Source organism: Gopherus evgoodei, unplaced genomic scaffold (genome assembly GCF_007399415.2).
Source record: "Gopherus evgoodei ecotype Sinaloan lineage unplaced genomic scaffold, rGopEvg1_v1.p scaffold_80_arrow_ctg1, whole genome shotgun sequence".
In the NCBI taxonomy this organism is placed as follows: Eukaryota; Metazoa; Chordata; order Testudines; family Testudinidae; genus Gopherus; species Gopherus evgoodei.
In genome coordinates this window covers 204125-215774 of record NW_022060101.1, presented here as the reverse complement: position 1 = coordinate 215774, position 11650 = coordinate 204125, and the positions used below count along the sequence as shown (strand labels likewise).

The 11650-nt window shown below is 62.9% G+C and overlaps 1 protein-coding gene across 1 annotated transcript; it reads right to left on the bottom strand.

Moving 5' to 3' along the window:
* Positions 1-5671: 5671 nt before the first annotated feature.
* Positions 5672-11353, bottom strand: LOC115643975 (major histocompatibility complex class I-related gene protein-like). The gene is made up of 8 exons (XM_030548033.1): positions 11234-11353; positions 9962-10222; positions 9083-9358; positions 8218-8493; positions 7566-7670; positions 7270-7302; positions 6695-6727; positions 5672-6393 (listed from the first exon to the last, which is right to left on the bottom strand). Exons 1-8 carry the CDS (start codon positions 11292-11294, stop codon positions 6383-6385), a joined length of 1056 nt encoding a protein of 351 aa, XP_030403893.1. The 5' UTR covers positions 11295-11353; the 3' UTR covers positions 5672-6382.
* Positions 11354-11650: the final 297 nt, after the last annotated feature.

Here is an 11650-nt window from a genome sequence, read left to right as displayed (position 1 = left end):
TTAGTAAGGAAATAGGATATGCATGCTGTGCCCCAGGTGAATTTTCCTGTTTTGCTTTCTTTGTCCCTTTGTCTAATTCCCGCTCTTTTATCTGTATAAATAAGACTGTTTGGGCCTTGCATGGCCACTCACATATTCTGAATGTTATTGGCGGAGCGCTGCGCTAATAAACAGAGTGGTCTGACAAATTGTGAGTCCTGATTCTAACTTTGACAGGGGTCACTCTGCCCAGTGACCTGGGGAAGTTCAGGGCCCCCTCTCCGGGACAACGCGTCTGCTGTCAGGTTGGCACTTCCCTTCCCATGGACCACGTCCATGTCATAGTCCTGCAGGAGCAGGCTCCACCTCAGGAGCTTGGCGTTGGCTCCTTTCATCTGGTGCAGCCAGGTCAGGGGAGAGTGGTCGGTGCACACGGTGAAGTGTCGCCCAAAGAGATATGGCTCTAGCTTCTTAAGGGCCCACACCATGGCCAGGCATTCCTTCTCGATGGCCACGTAGCTTTGTTCCCGGGGCAGCAGCTTCTTACTCAGGTACACGATGGGGTGTCTCTCCCCCTTTTCATCCTCCTGCATTAACACCGCCCCCAGTCCCGTGTTTGAGGCGTCAGTGAACACCATAAAGGGCTTGTCAAAATCTGGGTTTGCCAGAACTGGGCCACTAACCAGAGCCTCCTTCAGCGCCCGGAAAGCCTCCTGGCACTGCTCAGTTCAGATCACCTTGTCTGGCTTCCCCTTTTTGCACAGTTCAGTGATGGGGCCAGCTATGGCACTGAAGTGGGGCACGAACCTTCGATAGTACCCCGCCATTCCAATAAAGGCCTGGACCTGTTTTTAGTTTGGGGAGCAGGCCAGTTTCTGATCACCTCCACCTTGGCTGGTTCCGGCTTCAGGCAGCCGCTCCCCACCCGATGGCCCAGGTAAGATACTTTAGCCATTCCCACCTTGCACTTTTTAGCCTTTACTGTTAACCCAGCCTTTCGGAGTTGGTTTAGGACTTGTTTAACCTGGGACACGTGGTTTTTTTAGGTTTGGCTGAAGACGCAGATGTTGTTAATATACGCCACGGCAAAACTTTTTATTTTTTTTAGTAGCTGATTTACCAGGAGCTGGAAGGTGGCCGGCGCTTCCTTGAGGCCGAAGGGCAGGGTCAGAAACTCATAGAGCCCCAGAGGGGTGATAAAGGCCGATTTCAGCCTGGCATCTGCGTCCAGCGGCACTTGCCAGTAGCCTTTGGTAAGATCCATAGTGGTGAGGTACCGAGCACCTCCCAGCTTGTCTAGGAGCTCGTCAGGCCTGGGCATAGGGTAGGCATCAGATACGTTGATGGCATTGAGCTTTCGATAGTCCACACAGAACCGGATTGACCCATCCTTCTTGGGAACCAGCACCACTGGCGAGGCCCAAGGGCTGGAAGACGGCTGGATCACCCCCAAAGCCAGCATGTTCCTGACCTTTTTTTTAAGATTCTGGGCAGTTTTACCAGTGACCCGGAAAGGGGAGCATCTTATAGGGGCATGTGACCCGGTCTCCACCCGGTGGACAGTCAAATTAGTGCGTCCAGGCTGGTTGGAAAACAGCTGTCGGTACAGATGCAGCACCCCCCTGATCTCAGCGTGCTGGCCCGGGGTCAGTTGCTCAGAGAGGGGAATCGCCTCCAGGGGGGAACCAGCTTTTGTCCCAGGGAATAGATCCACTAAGGGGTCATCTCCCTGCCCCTCCCAATGTCCACACACGGCCAACACCACATTCCCCCTGTCATAGTATGGTTTCATCATGTTCACATGGTACACCCGACGGTGATGTGTCCGGTTTGACAGCTCCACCACATAGTTTACCTCATTCAGTTGCTTGATAACCTTGAAGGGCCCTTTCCAGGCAGCCTGGAGTTTGTTTCTCCTCACGGGGATAAGAACCATCACCTGATCCCCGGTGGCGAAGTCACGGGCCCGTGCCGTGCGGTCATACCAGACCTTCTGCCTCCTCTGGGCTCGGGCCAGATTCTCCCTGGCCAGGCCCATGAGCTCAGCCAGTCTTTCCCGGAAGGTCAGGACATACTCCACCACTGACTCTCCCTCGGGAGAGGCCTTCCCCTCCCATTTGTTCCTTATTAGGTCTAGGGGCCCCCTCACCCGCCTTCCATACAACAGTTTGAAAGGTGAAAACCTGGTAGATTTCTGGGGTACCTCCCTGTACGCAAACAGCAGGTGAGGTAAGTACTTGTTCCAATTTTGCGGATGCTGGTTTATAAATGTTTTTAGCATCATCTTCAGCGTCCCGTTGAACCTTTCTACCAGCCCGTTGGACTGGGGGTGATACGCTGAGGCCCAGTTGTGCTGGACCCCACATTTCTGCCATAAGGACCGGAGCAGGGCCGACATGAAGTTGGACCCCTGGTCCGTTAAGACCTTCTTGGGGAACCCCACCCGGCTGAAAATTGTCAGCAGCGCATCTGCCATTGTGTCTGCTTCGATAGAGGACAAGGCCACCGCCTCGGGGTAGCGAGTGGCAAAATCCACCACCACCAGGATGTATTTCTTCCCTGACCGGGTTGTTTTGCTGAGGGGTCCCACTATGTCCATGGCCACCTTTTGGAAAGGTTTTTTTATGATGGGTAAAGGCCTCAAAGCCGCTTTCCCCTTGTCCCGGGCCTTCCCCACCCTCTGGCAGGGGTCACAGGATTGGCAGTACTGTCGGACATGGGTAAAGACCCCAGGCCAGTAAAAGTTCTGTAGCAGCCTCTGCCTGGTGCGCTGGATTCCCTGGTGCCCTGCGAGAGGGATGTCATGAGCCAGGTACAGCAGCTTGTGAGGAAACTTCTGGGGAACCACCAGCTGCCTCCTGATCCCCCATGACTCTACTTCCCCTGGGGGAGCCCATTCTCGGTACAGGAACCCCTTCTCCCACAGGAACCTCTCCTTGCAACCTCTCCTCATGGTCTGTACCGCACTAAGGTCAGCCCGGTCCCTGTGCTTCCGCAAGGAGGAATCTTTCTGCAACTCGGCCTGGAACTCAGCAGCTGGGACAGGGATGGGGACCGGCTCTCTCTTGCGGGCTGGGTCTGAGGCCGCAGCCTCTCTGCACCGTGCCCCTGGGCGTTCCCCGTTCCCTGAGTTAGGGTCCTGCACCTCAGGTCGAGTACCTTCCCCGTTGTCGGGGAGCAGTGCCATTTGCCGACTCTGACTACGAGTCACGACCAGGGCACTCTGGGTGTTACTAGTCCAGTCCTCGAGGTCCCCTCCCATTAACACGTCAGTGGGCAAATATCGGTGTACCCTCACATCGTTGGGGTCCTCCTTGGCCCCCCATTTCAGGTGTACCTTTGCCACGGGCACGTTGAATGGGGTCTCGCCCATGCCCATCAGGGTCAGGTAGGTGTCGGGCACCATCCGATCTGAGGCCACCACCTCGGGCCGGGCCAGCGTCACCTCTGCACCCGTGTCCCAGTACCCAGTGACCTTCCTCCCATCTACCTCCAGGGAAACAATGCACTCTTTCCGGAGGGGCAGCCCCGCGCCTATCCGGTAAACCAAAAACCCGGAGCCTGGAGCATCCACAGGTGGTATGTTGCCAGCCCCCCTTTCCTGGGAATGTAGCCCCTCCTCCGATTGGGTTTTTACCCAGTCCACCCTCTGCGGGTTGGGTCTGCTTGGTCTGTCCCTGAGCTTGGGGCACTGGGCCCGTATGTGACCTCGTTGGCCACAGCGATAGCAGCCCATATCTCGTGGGTCCCCTTGAGTGGGTCGGAGGGACCTGCCGCTGGATGTTCCCCTTTTGGGGGGGTTCTCCATAGGACCCCTTTGGGAGGTCCCATGATGACTCTTTCTCTGCGTTGAGGCAGGCCTGCTCCTTCGAGACTCCTCCCTGCCATCCCCTGCCCGACTGTCCACAAATTGGTCGGCCAGCTGGCCTGCATGCTGCGGGTTCTCCGGCTTCTGGTCCATCAACCACAGCCTCAGGTCGGACGGGCACTGCTCGTACAGGTGCTCCAGTATGAATAGGTCAAGCAGGTCCTCTTTAGTTTGGGCCCCAGCTGTCCACTTGCGGGCATACCCCTGAGCCCGGTTGACCAGTTGTAGGTATGTGACCTCACGGGTTTTACGCTGGCTCCGGAACTTTTTCCGGTACATCTCAGGAGTCAGCCCAAACTCGCGGAGCAGGGCCTGTTTGAACAGTTCGTAGTCCCCTGCCTTCGCCCCTTTCAGTCGGCTGTACACCTCCACGGCTGTGGAGTCCAGTAAGGGGGTGAGAAATGAGATCCTGTCTGCAGGGTCAACCCTGTGCAGCTCGCAGGCATTCTCAAAGGCCGTCAGGAAGGTATCTATGTCCTCCCCCTCCTTACGCCGGGGCAGCAAGTGCTTATCAAAGCTCTTTGTAGGCTTGGGCCCCCCCTCACTCACCGCAGCCAGGGCCCCACTGCTCGCCAGCCGGGCCAGGTCCAGCTCATGTTTACGCTGTTTCTCCTTTTCCTCCCGCTCATGTTTACGCTGGTTCTCCTTTTCCTCCCACTCACGCTGGCGCTGGTTCTCCTCATGTTCACGCTGTTTCGCCTTCTCCTCCAGCTCTCGCCTCTTTAACTCGAGCTCTTCCCGTCTCAGCTCCCTTTCATATTCCAGCCGCCTCCGCTCCACGGATGCCGAGCGTTGCCGGGCGGATCCCCTGCTGGCCGGGGGGGTCACGGTGCCCTCGGTATTCACTGGGCTCCTCCCCGCCCTTCCCCTAGGCCTAGGAAGGGGGGGTCTCAGGAAGCCCTCGTCCGCCGGCTGACCACTCCCAGCGGGGACAGACACTGGTGCCTGCGCTGCATCTGCCCGGCTGCTTCCCTCAGAGACAGGGCCCCGTTCATTCGTGCGGTCTCCCTGCTCCAGCTGGGCAATCAGCTGGTCTTTGGTGAGCCTCCCCGGGCGCAACCCCCTCTGCTTGCACAGCTCCAGCAGGTCACACTTGCGCCGCTTGGCATACATCTTCCTGCTGGCCACTCACAGGCCGGGGTGCTCGCCGCTCCCCACGGTTTCCAGGGGGGCCCCTAGTGCACCAGCCCTTCGTGAGGTCACCACCTCTCTGCCAGGGTCGAGCTGCAGACTCCTCCGCCCCTGGGACTGCTCGCTGCAATCCCCCGGGGGACCCTGTTACTGCAAAGTCCTTCTCACTGGGCACACACTCCCAGGGGTTAACCACCCCTTCGTTTCACTGCTCCCCAGTCACTTACTGCAGGAAGCGCCGTCCACGGGCTGCAGTATATCCCACCTCTGCCACCAGTTGTCACGGAGTGTGGGGGAGTCCGGCCCTGCACCCCTCTTCCTGGGACCCACAGTGACTCTTAGCCAGCCAGTAAAACAGAAGGTTTATTGGACAACAGGAACACAGGTTACAGCAGAGCTTGCAGGCACAGTCAGGACCCCTCCACTAAGTCCTTCTGGGCTTTTAGGGTGCTTGGATCCTAGCTAGGATACCCTGAATTCCGCCCACACGGGCCCAAGCCCAAACTCCAACTGCTTCCCTCCTGCCGCTCCCTTCCTTTGTCCCCTTCCCGGGCAAAGGTGTTGACCTTTCCCCTCCCTTACCTAGCTCAGGTTACGGGCCCTGGCATCGTCTATCCCCTAAAGTCCTCCCCTGCTCTCCCCCTCCCCACACAGACAGTCCCTACTGCATCACACCTGTAACAGGCACCCTCACAAGCCCCCCCCCCCCCCCCCCCGGCAGGACAGGAAGTATTCTCCCTGTTTTCAAGAGAGGGAAACTGAGGCACAGAGCGGGGAGGGGAATCACTCAGGGCCTCACAGCGAGCCAGCAGCAGAGCTGGGAATAGGACCCAGGAGTCCTGGCTCCCAGACTGCACTGCTCCCACCAACAGGGACTCCCATGATGCTCTGAGGGAGCCTACAGAGAGTGGGAGCACGGGGCACCCAAACTCCAGCTCCCATGGGCAACTGCGGTAGCTTCGCCACATGGAATTTGGTGGTTTTCAGGCAGAAGTGTTCGGTTTTAGGCCAAAAATTACGGTTTCCCACGTGACCGGCCCTTCCCCCCTTCTCCAGTGGGTGCTGGGATGGGGCTCCATGCACCCCAGAGATAAGGAGGCCGCAGTCCCTGCCCCAAGGGGCTCACACTCTAAATAAACCAGACAGCAAATGGGGCCGGCCGTGCCCATCCGAGCTCCCCAGTTCGCGTCCCGTGGCCGACATGCAGAGCACGGGGCAGGCGACCCCCCGGCAGTGGGTCCCAGGGAGGCGGGAGGTTCAGGAGACGTGGGGCTGTTCACCAGGCACAGCTCCGAGGCCCTATGCAAGGAGTAACAGGGAGATAACACTGAGGAGGGGCAGGGGGACTGGAGCCCCTGGGTCAGTCCGTCTTCACAGTCTGGAGTCTCCTCCGGCTCCAACCGGCTACGTTAGAGCTGCAGGAGGAAGACACGGGAGAGTCAGGGTCTGCCCCGAGCCGCGTCCGTATGGGTCAGAGAGGGGCTGGGGGGGTGGGTTTCCCCTAGGGCCATTCCCCAGAGAGACCACCCCAAGCTCTCCCCCTCCCAGAGACACCCCCCAGTGCTCCCGCTGCCTGGAACCCCTCTCTGCAGAGGGGAGACAGACCCAGCCGCAGACTTGGCCCTGCACTCGGCACCCCAGCCTGGAGCTCAGGGCTGGCTTGTCGGAGGGGCCGGGCCTGGGGGTCTCCTCTGGGACAGAGCCCCCCCCACATACCGGTGATGGAGCTGTCCGATCCATGCTCGCTGGCTGTGGGGGGAGAAGGGAAGGGGGTCAGTGTCTGGTGGGGCTTGATACACTCCCCTGGGCTCAGCTCCCCACCTCCCTGCCCCACGGGGAACAAACGGGGGCTGGTCAGATTGCGACACAGAGGCAAAGGAACGGCCCAGCCCAGGTAGGGAAGGTGACCGGCCCCACAAGGATCCCCAGAGCAGATCTGGGAGCAAACACCCCCTGTGAGCTAAGCCCTGCCAGCGACGGAGAATCGCCCGGCCAGCTGTTCCAGGGGTTAATTCCCCCCCGCCCTGGCAGCCACTGATGCCTGATTTCGGGAAGGTGCGTGGGAGCTAACCTCCCGCCAGGGGCCCCGGGGACTGGGCGTGGGGTTCGGGTTTCAGACAGACCCACAGGACAGCGACTGTCCCGGCAGGCCCAGCGCCCTCGGGGTGTTCATGGTGCCTGGACCCTGCTCCCCAGCTCCCCCACACTGCACAGCTCAGCGCCAAGGCCAGGCTGGTCTCGGTGGGGGGACACGGACAGCGCCCAGCCCAGCATGGGGCCGTCTCACTCACCCGGCGCCGGCGAGTACAGATCCGCCTTGGGCCCTGCGGGGAGAAGGCAGATTTCAGCGACCGCTGGAGCCGGTTCTGGTCGCTCTCCGGGGCCCGGCCCAGCATGGACACCGGGGCTCAGGGTCCCCGATAAACCCAGCCCGCGGGGAGGGGACCAGACACCCCAGGGTGAGCGGTCGGCTCCCTCCCTGAGTCCCCATCAGGGTCCTTGCCAGCCCCCCTCGGGGAGCCCAGGGCACCAGCACTGGGGGGGCAGGGCGTGGGGCAGCCCGGGGACCCCCGCCCCGGCTCCGTACCTGACTGCCTCCTCCTCCAGGCCAGGCCGACCAGCACGGCGACCGCCCCCAGGGCCAGGATCACGCCCGCCACCACCGGGACCAGCAGCGACTCGGACGGCGACTCTGAGACGGGGACAGGACAAGGGCTGAAGGGAACCGGACGAGACTCCCCCCGCCACTGCCCTGATCCCCCGGCAGTGCTCCATAGCCCCCCCCCCCCCCGAGATCCTCCCCCATCACAGGAGTCAGTCACCCCCGCCCCTGTCAGTGCCCCATAGCCCCCCTGAGATCCTCCCCCATCACAGGAGTCAGTCACCCCCGCCCCTGTCAGTGCCCCATAGCCCCCCTGAGCTCCTCCCCCATCACAGGGGTCAGTCACCCCCTCCCCTGTCAGTGCCCATAGACCCCCTGAGCTCCTCCCCCATCACAGGGGTCAGTCACCCCCTCCCCTGTCAGTGCCCCATAGCCCCCCTGGGCTCCTCCCCCATCACAGGGGTCAGTTACCCCCTCCCCCATTAGTGCCCCATAGAACCCCCAGCCCCCATTACAGGAGTCAATCACTCGGTTCCCCCATCAGTGCCCCATAGCCCCCCTCCTCCATCACAGGGTCAGTCCCCATCACCTATGCAGGGGCTCAGCCCCCCCACAATCCCCCTCCCCCCGGCCTCACCCCACACGGCGACGAGCGGCTGGGCCAGGCTCTCGTGCTCCACATGGCAGCGGTACAGGCCTCTCTCCCGGGGGTCGAGCTCCACCGTGGCCCAGGCGTGGTAGGTCCCGTCCCCGTTGGGCAGGATCCCCCCTCGCCACGTCTCCTGCTCTCTGCTCTCCCCCTTTCGCAGCCAGCTCAGGGCAATGTCCCGGGGGTAAAAGCCGTGGGCCCGGCAGCAGAGGGTGGTGGGGCCGTCAGGGGCGTCTCTGCCGGTGACCCGCACGGCCGGGCGCTCTGGGGAGACGAGGGGGCAGAGGGGGAGCCGCAGGGTCACGGCCAGTGAGCAGCACCCCGGTCCCCCCGGCCGCTACCAGCACTCGCCCCAACATCCCTCCCTGGGCCCGGATGAGGACACAGACCTGGAGTGAGGGGCCAGGGGATCCATGGGGCAGGGGTGTCCCCAAATGGGAAGTCGGGGAGCATCAGGGACGTCCCTGCCCCCCAGCCCCATGGGAGGTCCTCCCCCTCCCCCCCAGCGCCCCCTGCCCTTCCTCTGCCTCACCAGAACCCCCTGCCCTCCTCCCTCCCCCCCAGCTCCCCCTGCCCTCATCCCACCCCTAGTGCTCTCTGCCCTCCCTTCTCCCACCCCCCAGCGCCCCCTGCCCCCCAGAACCCCCTGCCCTCACCCCGCCTGGCCAGCACCCCCTGCCCTCACCCCACCTCCAGCTCCCCCTGTCCTCACCTCACCCCCCAGGGCCCCCTGCCCTCACCCCGCCTGGCCAGCGCCCCTACCCTCACCCCACCCCCCAGGGCCCCCTGCCCTCACCCGCCCTGGCCAGCGCCCCCTACCCTCACCTCACCCCCCAGGACCCCCTGCCCTCACCCCGCCTGGCCAGAGCCCCCCGCCCGAGCTGCAGGTAGCGGCGCAGGGCCTCGACACACTCCCGCTCCAGGAAGTGGCGATAGTACTGCAGGGCGACCGGGTCCCCGTTCCACCGGCGCTGGGTGGCCTCGGCCTCCCGGGCGGGAGCCTCCCAGCGGTGCCGGGCGGCGTCGTAGATCAGGAAGTCGCCCCCGTCGTAGCCAAAGCGCCGGAAGCCCCCGGTGCTGCCGTCCGCCCGGATCTCGCAGCCATAGGCGTACTGGAAGATGTGGAAGCCTGCGTGGGGCAGAACCGGGAGTGGCGTTGGGACGGGGACCCCACAGAGCCAGGACCACTGCTGGGTCTGTGACCCCTCCCTGGACCCCACCCCAGACCCTGCTTAGCAGGGATCCTGCAGGGCCCTGCCCTGTGCCCCCCTCAGTGCCAGCCCTCATCTGCCCCCCGCGGGGTCCTGGCTGGGCAGGACTGCATGGACCTTGGTTCTGATCCGGCCATTCCTGGGAACAGAGAGAGGGGTAGGGAGCCCCGGCCCGCTGGGGGCGCTGCACAGACACAGTGAGACAGTCCCTGCCCCAAACAGGTAACGGCGCAAAGAGACAAGAAACCAGAGGGGAAACTGAGGCACAGAGAAGTGAACTGACTTGGCCAAGGTCACCCAGCAGGTCAAGGGAAAAGAGCCAGGGCTAGAACCCAGGAGTCCTGGTTCCCACTCCTCAGCCCCCACTCCCTCTCTAACCCACCAGCCCCCAATCCCCTCCCAGAGCTGGGGACAGAACCCAGGAGTCCTGGCTCCCAGAGCAGTGCTCCAGGTCCCCTCTCTCCCCACCCCCGTGTCCCCAGTGCCCCAGCCCCTCTGGCCGCGTGCGGGCGCAGACTCACCCCTGCTCTGGTTGTAGAGGTGCATGTGGCTCCGCACCTTGCCCCGGAAGCAGGCCTGACGCACCTTGTGGACGCGGTTCTCCCGCTCCCAGACCTCAGGCTCGGTCTCCTGCATCCAGGGTGCCCGGGCCTGCATCTGCTGGGTCTCGCTGTCGTACTCCACGAAGCGCTGCCCGTCCACGTAGCCAGCCACGGTGAACTCGGGCACCCCTGGGCCGGACTCCGAGACGGCCGTCAGGAAGTATTGCAGGGAGTGCGACCCTGCGGGGGAGGGGGAGCGGTGGTGTTAGTGGGATCTGCCTGCACCCCCCCCCCGCAAACGCCGGGAAAGCAGCCTCCACTCCCACAGCTCCACAGAAATCCCCCCCAAAAAATCCCCAATATAATTGTAAGGGGGATTGACGGACAGCTCACTCATCTCCTCAAGCACAGAGCAAATGGGGAATCACCAGCAGCTGGAAGCACTACAGGGCACCTGACACACAGTAGAGCATGAACAATTGTGCTGAGAATGGGACAGAGGGTGTGTGTGCACGGACACTGCACACATACACACACAGCCAGCGGACAGACACACACATGGAGTTCCCTTCCCCAGCACCACAGGGCAGCCCTGCCACCACACAGCCCATGAACCCCGATTCCCTAGCCCAGGCACAGGGCTGCAGGGAGAGTGGACAGAGGCAGACGTGGGGTGAAAACAGTGGGGAAGGAGGTTGCTGCCACATCCGGCCCCAGACCAATGACATCACCCTCAGGGGTGGGTCTGGCCCCAACTCCCCAGTGAGCTCCTGGCACCCCACAACACACCCACTATCCACTGGCACCCCAGACTGCTGCCGGACTCTCCCCCACCTGGGCAGTACGTCCCAGCCCTCCCCCGATACCACGGGAAATATACCACTGCACACACACCCCACCCCACCCGGGGCCTGTGACAGAGAAATGTCTCCCACAGCCAGGAAGAGAACCCAGGAGTCCTGGCCCTCAGTCCCTCCCTGCTCTAGTCCACCAGCCCCCACTCTCCTCCTAGAGCCGGGGAGAGAACCCAGGAGTCCTGGCTCCCAGCCCCCCCCGCTCTAACCACCAGCCCCCACCCCCTTCCCAGAGCCAGGGAGAGAACCCAGGCGTCCTGGCTCTCAGCCCCCCTGCTCTAACCCACCAGCCCCCGCTCCCTGCTCATAGCCGAAGAGAGAACCCAGGAGTCCTGGCTCCCAGCCCCCCACCTCCCGCTCCTGGGGGAGGGGTTAAGGCCCGTTTGCCCCTACTCACGTGACTCAGCGCCCCCCAGCAGGAGGATGGGGAGAAGGAGGAGGCTGCCTGGGCCCCCCATGCCGTGTGGGTCGCGATCCCGCTGTGCTGTGGGGCGCGCTGCTGCCGGCCCTGGGAGCCGCCCCCCCGCGGGGATTGGGCACCACGGGCGTGTCCTGCCCATTGCGACAGACCCACGGGGCCGGGCCAGGGAGGAAGTGAGATTCCGGCACAGCTGGGGGGGCAGCCCCAGGCCCCCAGCCCAGGGCTGCCCCCCCACCCCAGCCCCACCCAGACGCAGGGGCCCGGGCCGCCCCTCCCGCAATTCAGTTAGAGTCACAGACATGTGGGGGGGGATCTGAACCCTTTGTGCTTAGTCACAGGACACACCAGGGTCCCCCCGCCCCCCAATGAGCCGCCCCCATCTGCTCACATTAC

What these genes read in the sequence shown, in the direction of transcription:
- LOC115643975 (XM_030548033.1), bottom strand. Translation starts at nt 11,294, where the DNA reads ATGGGGGGCCCAGGCAGCCTCCTCCTTCTCCCCATCCTCCTGCTGGGG. An exon ending in GCTGGGGGGCGCTGAGTCAC is followed by an intron (nt 10,223 to 11,233) that starts GTGAGTAGGGGC and finishes CCTCCCCCGCAG; the next exon opens with GGTCGCACTCCCTGCAATAC. An exon ending in GGGGGCTCTGGCCAGGCGGG is followed by an intron (nt 8,494 to 9,082) that starts GTGAGGGCAGGG and finishes TCGTCTCCCCAG; the next exon opens with AGCGCCCGGCCGTGCGGGTC.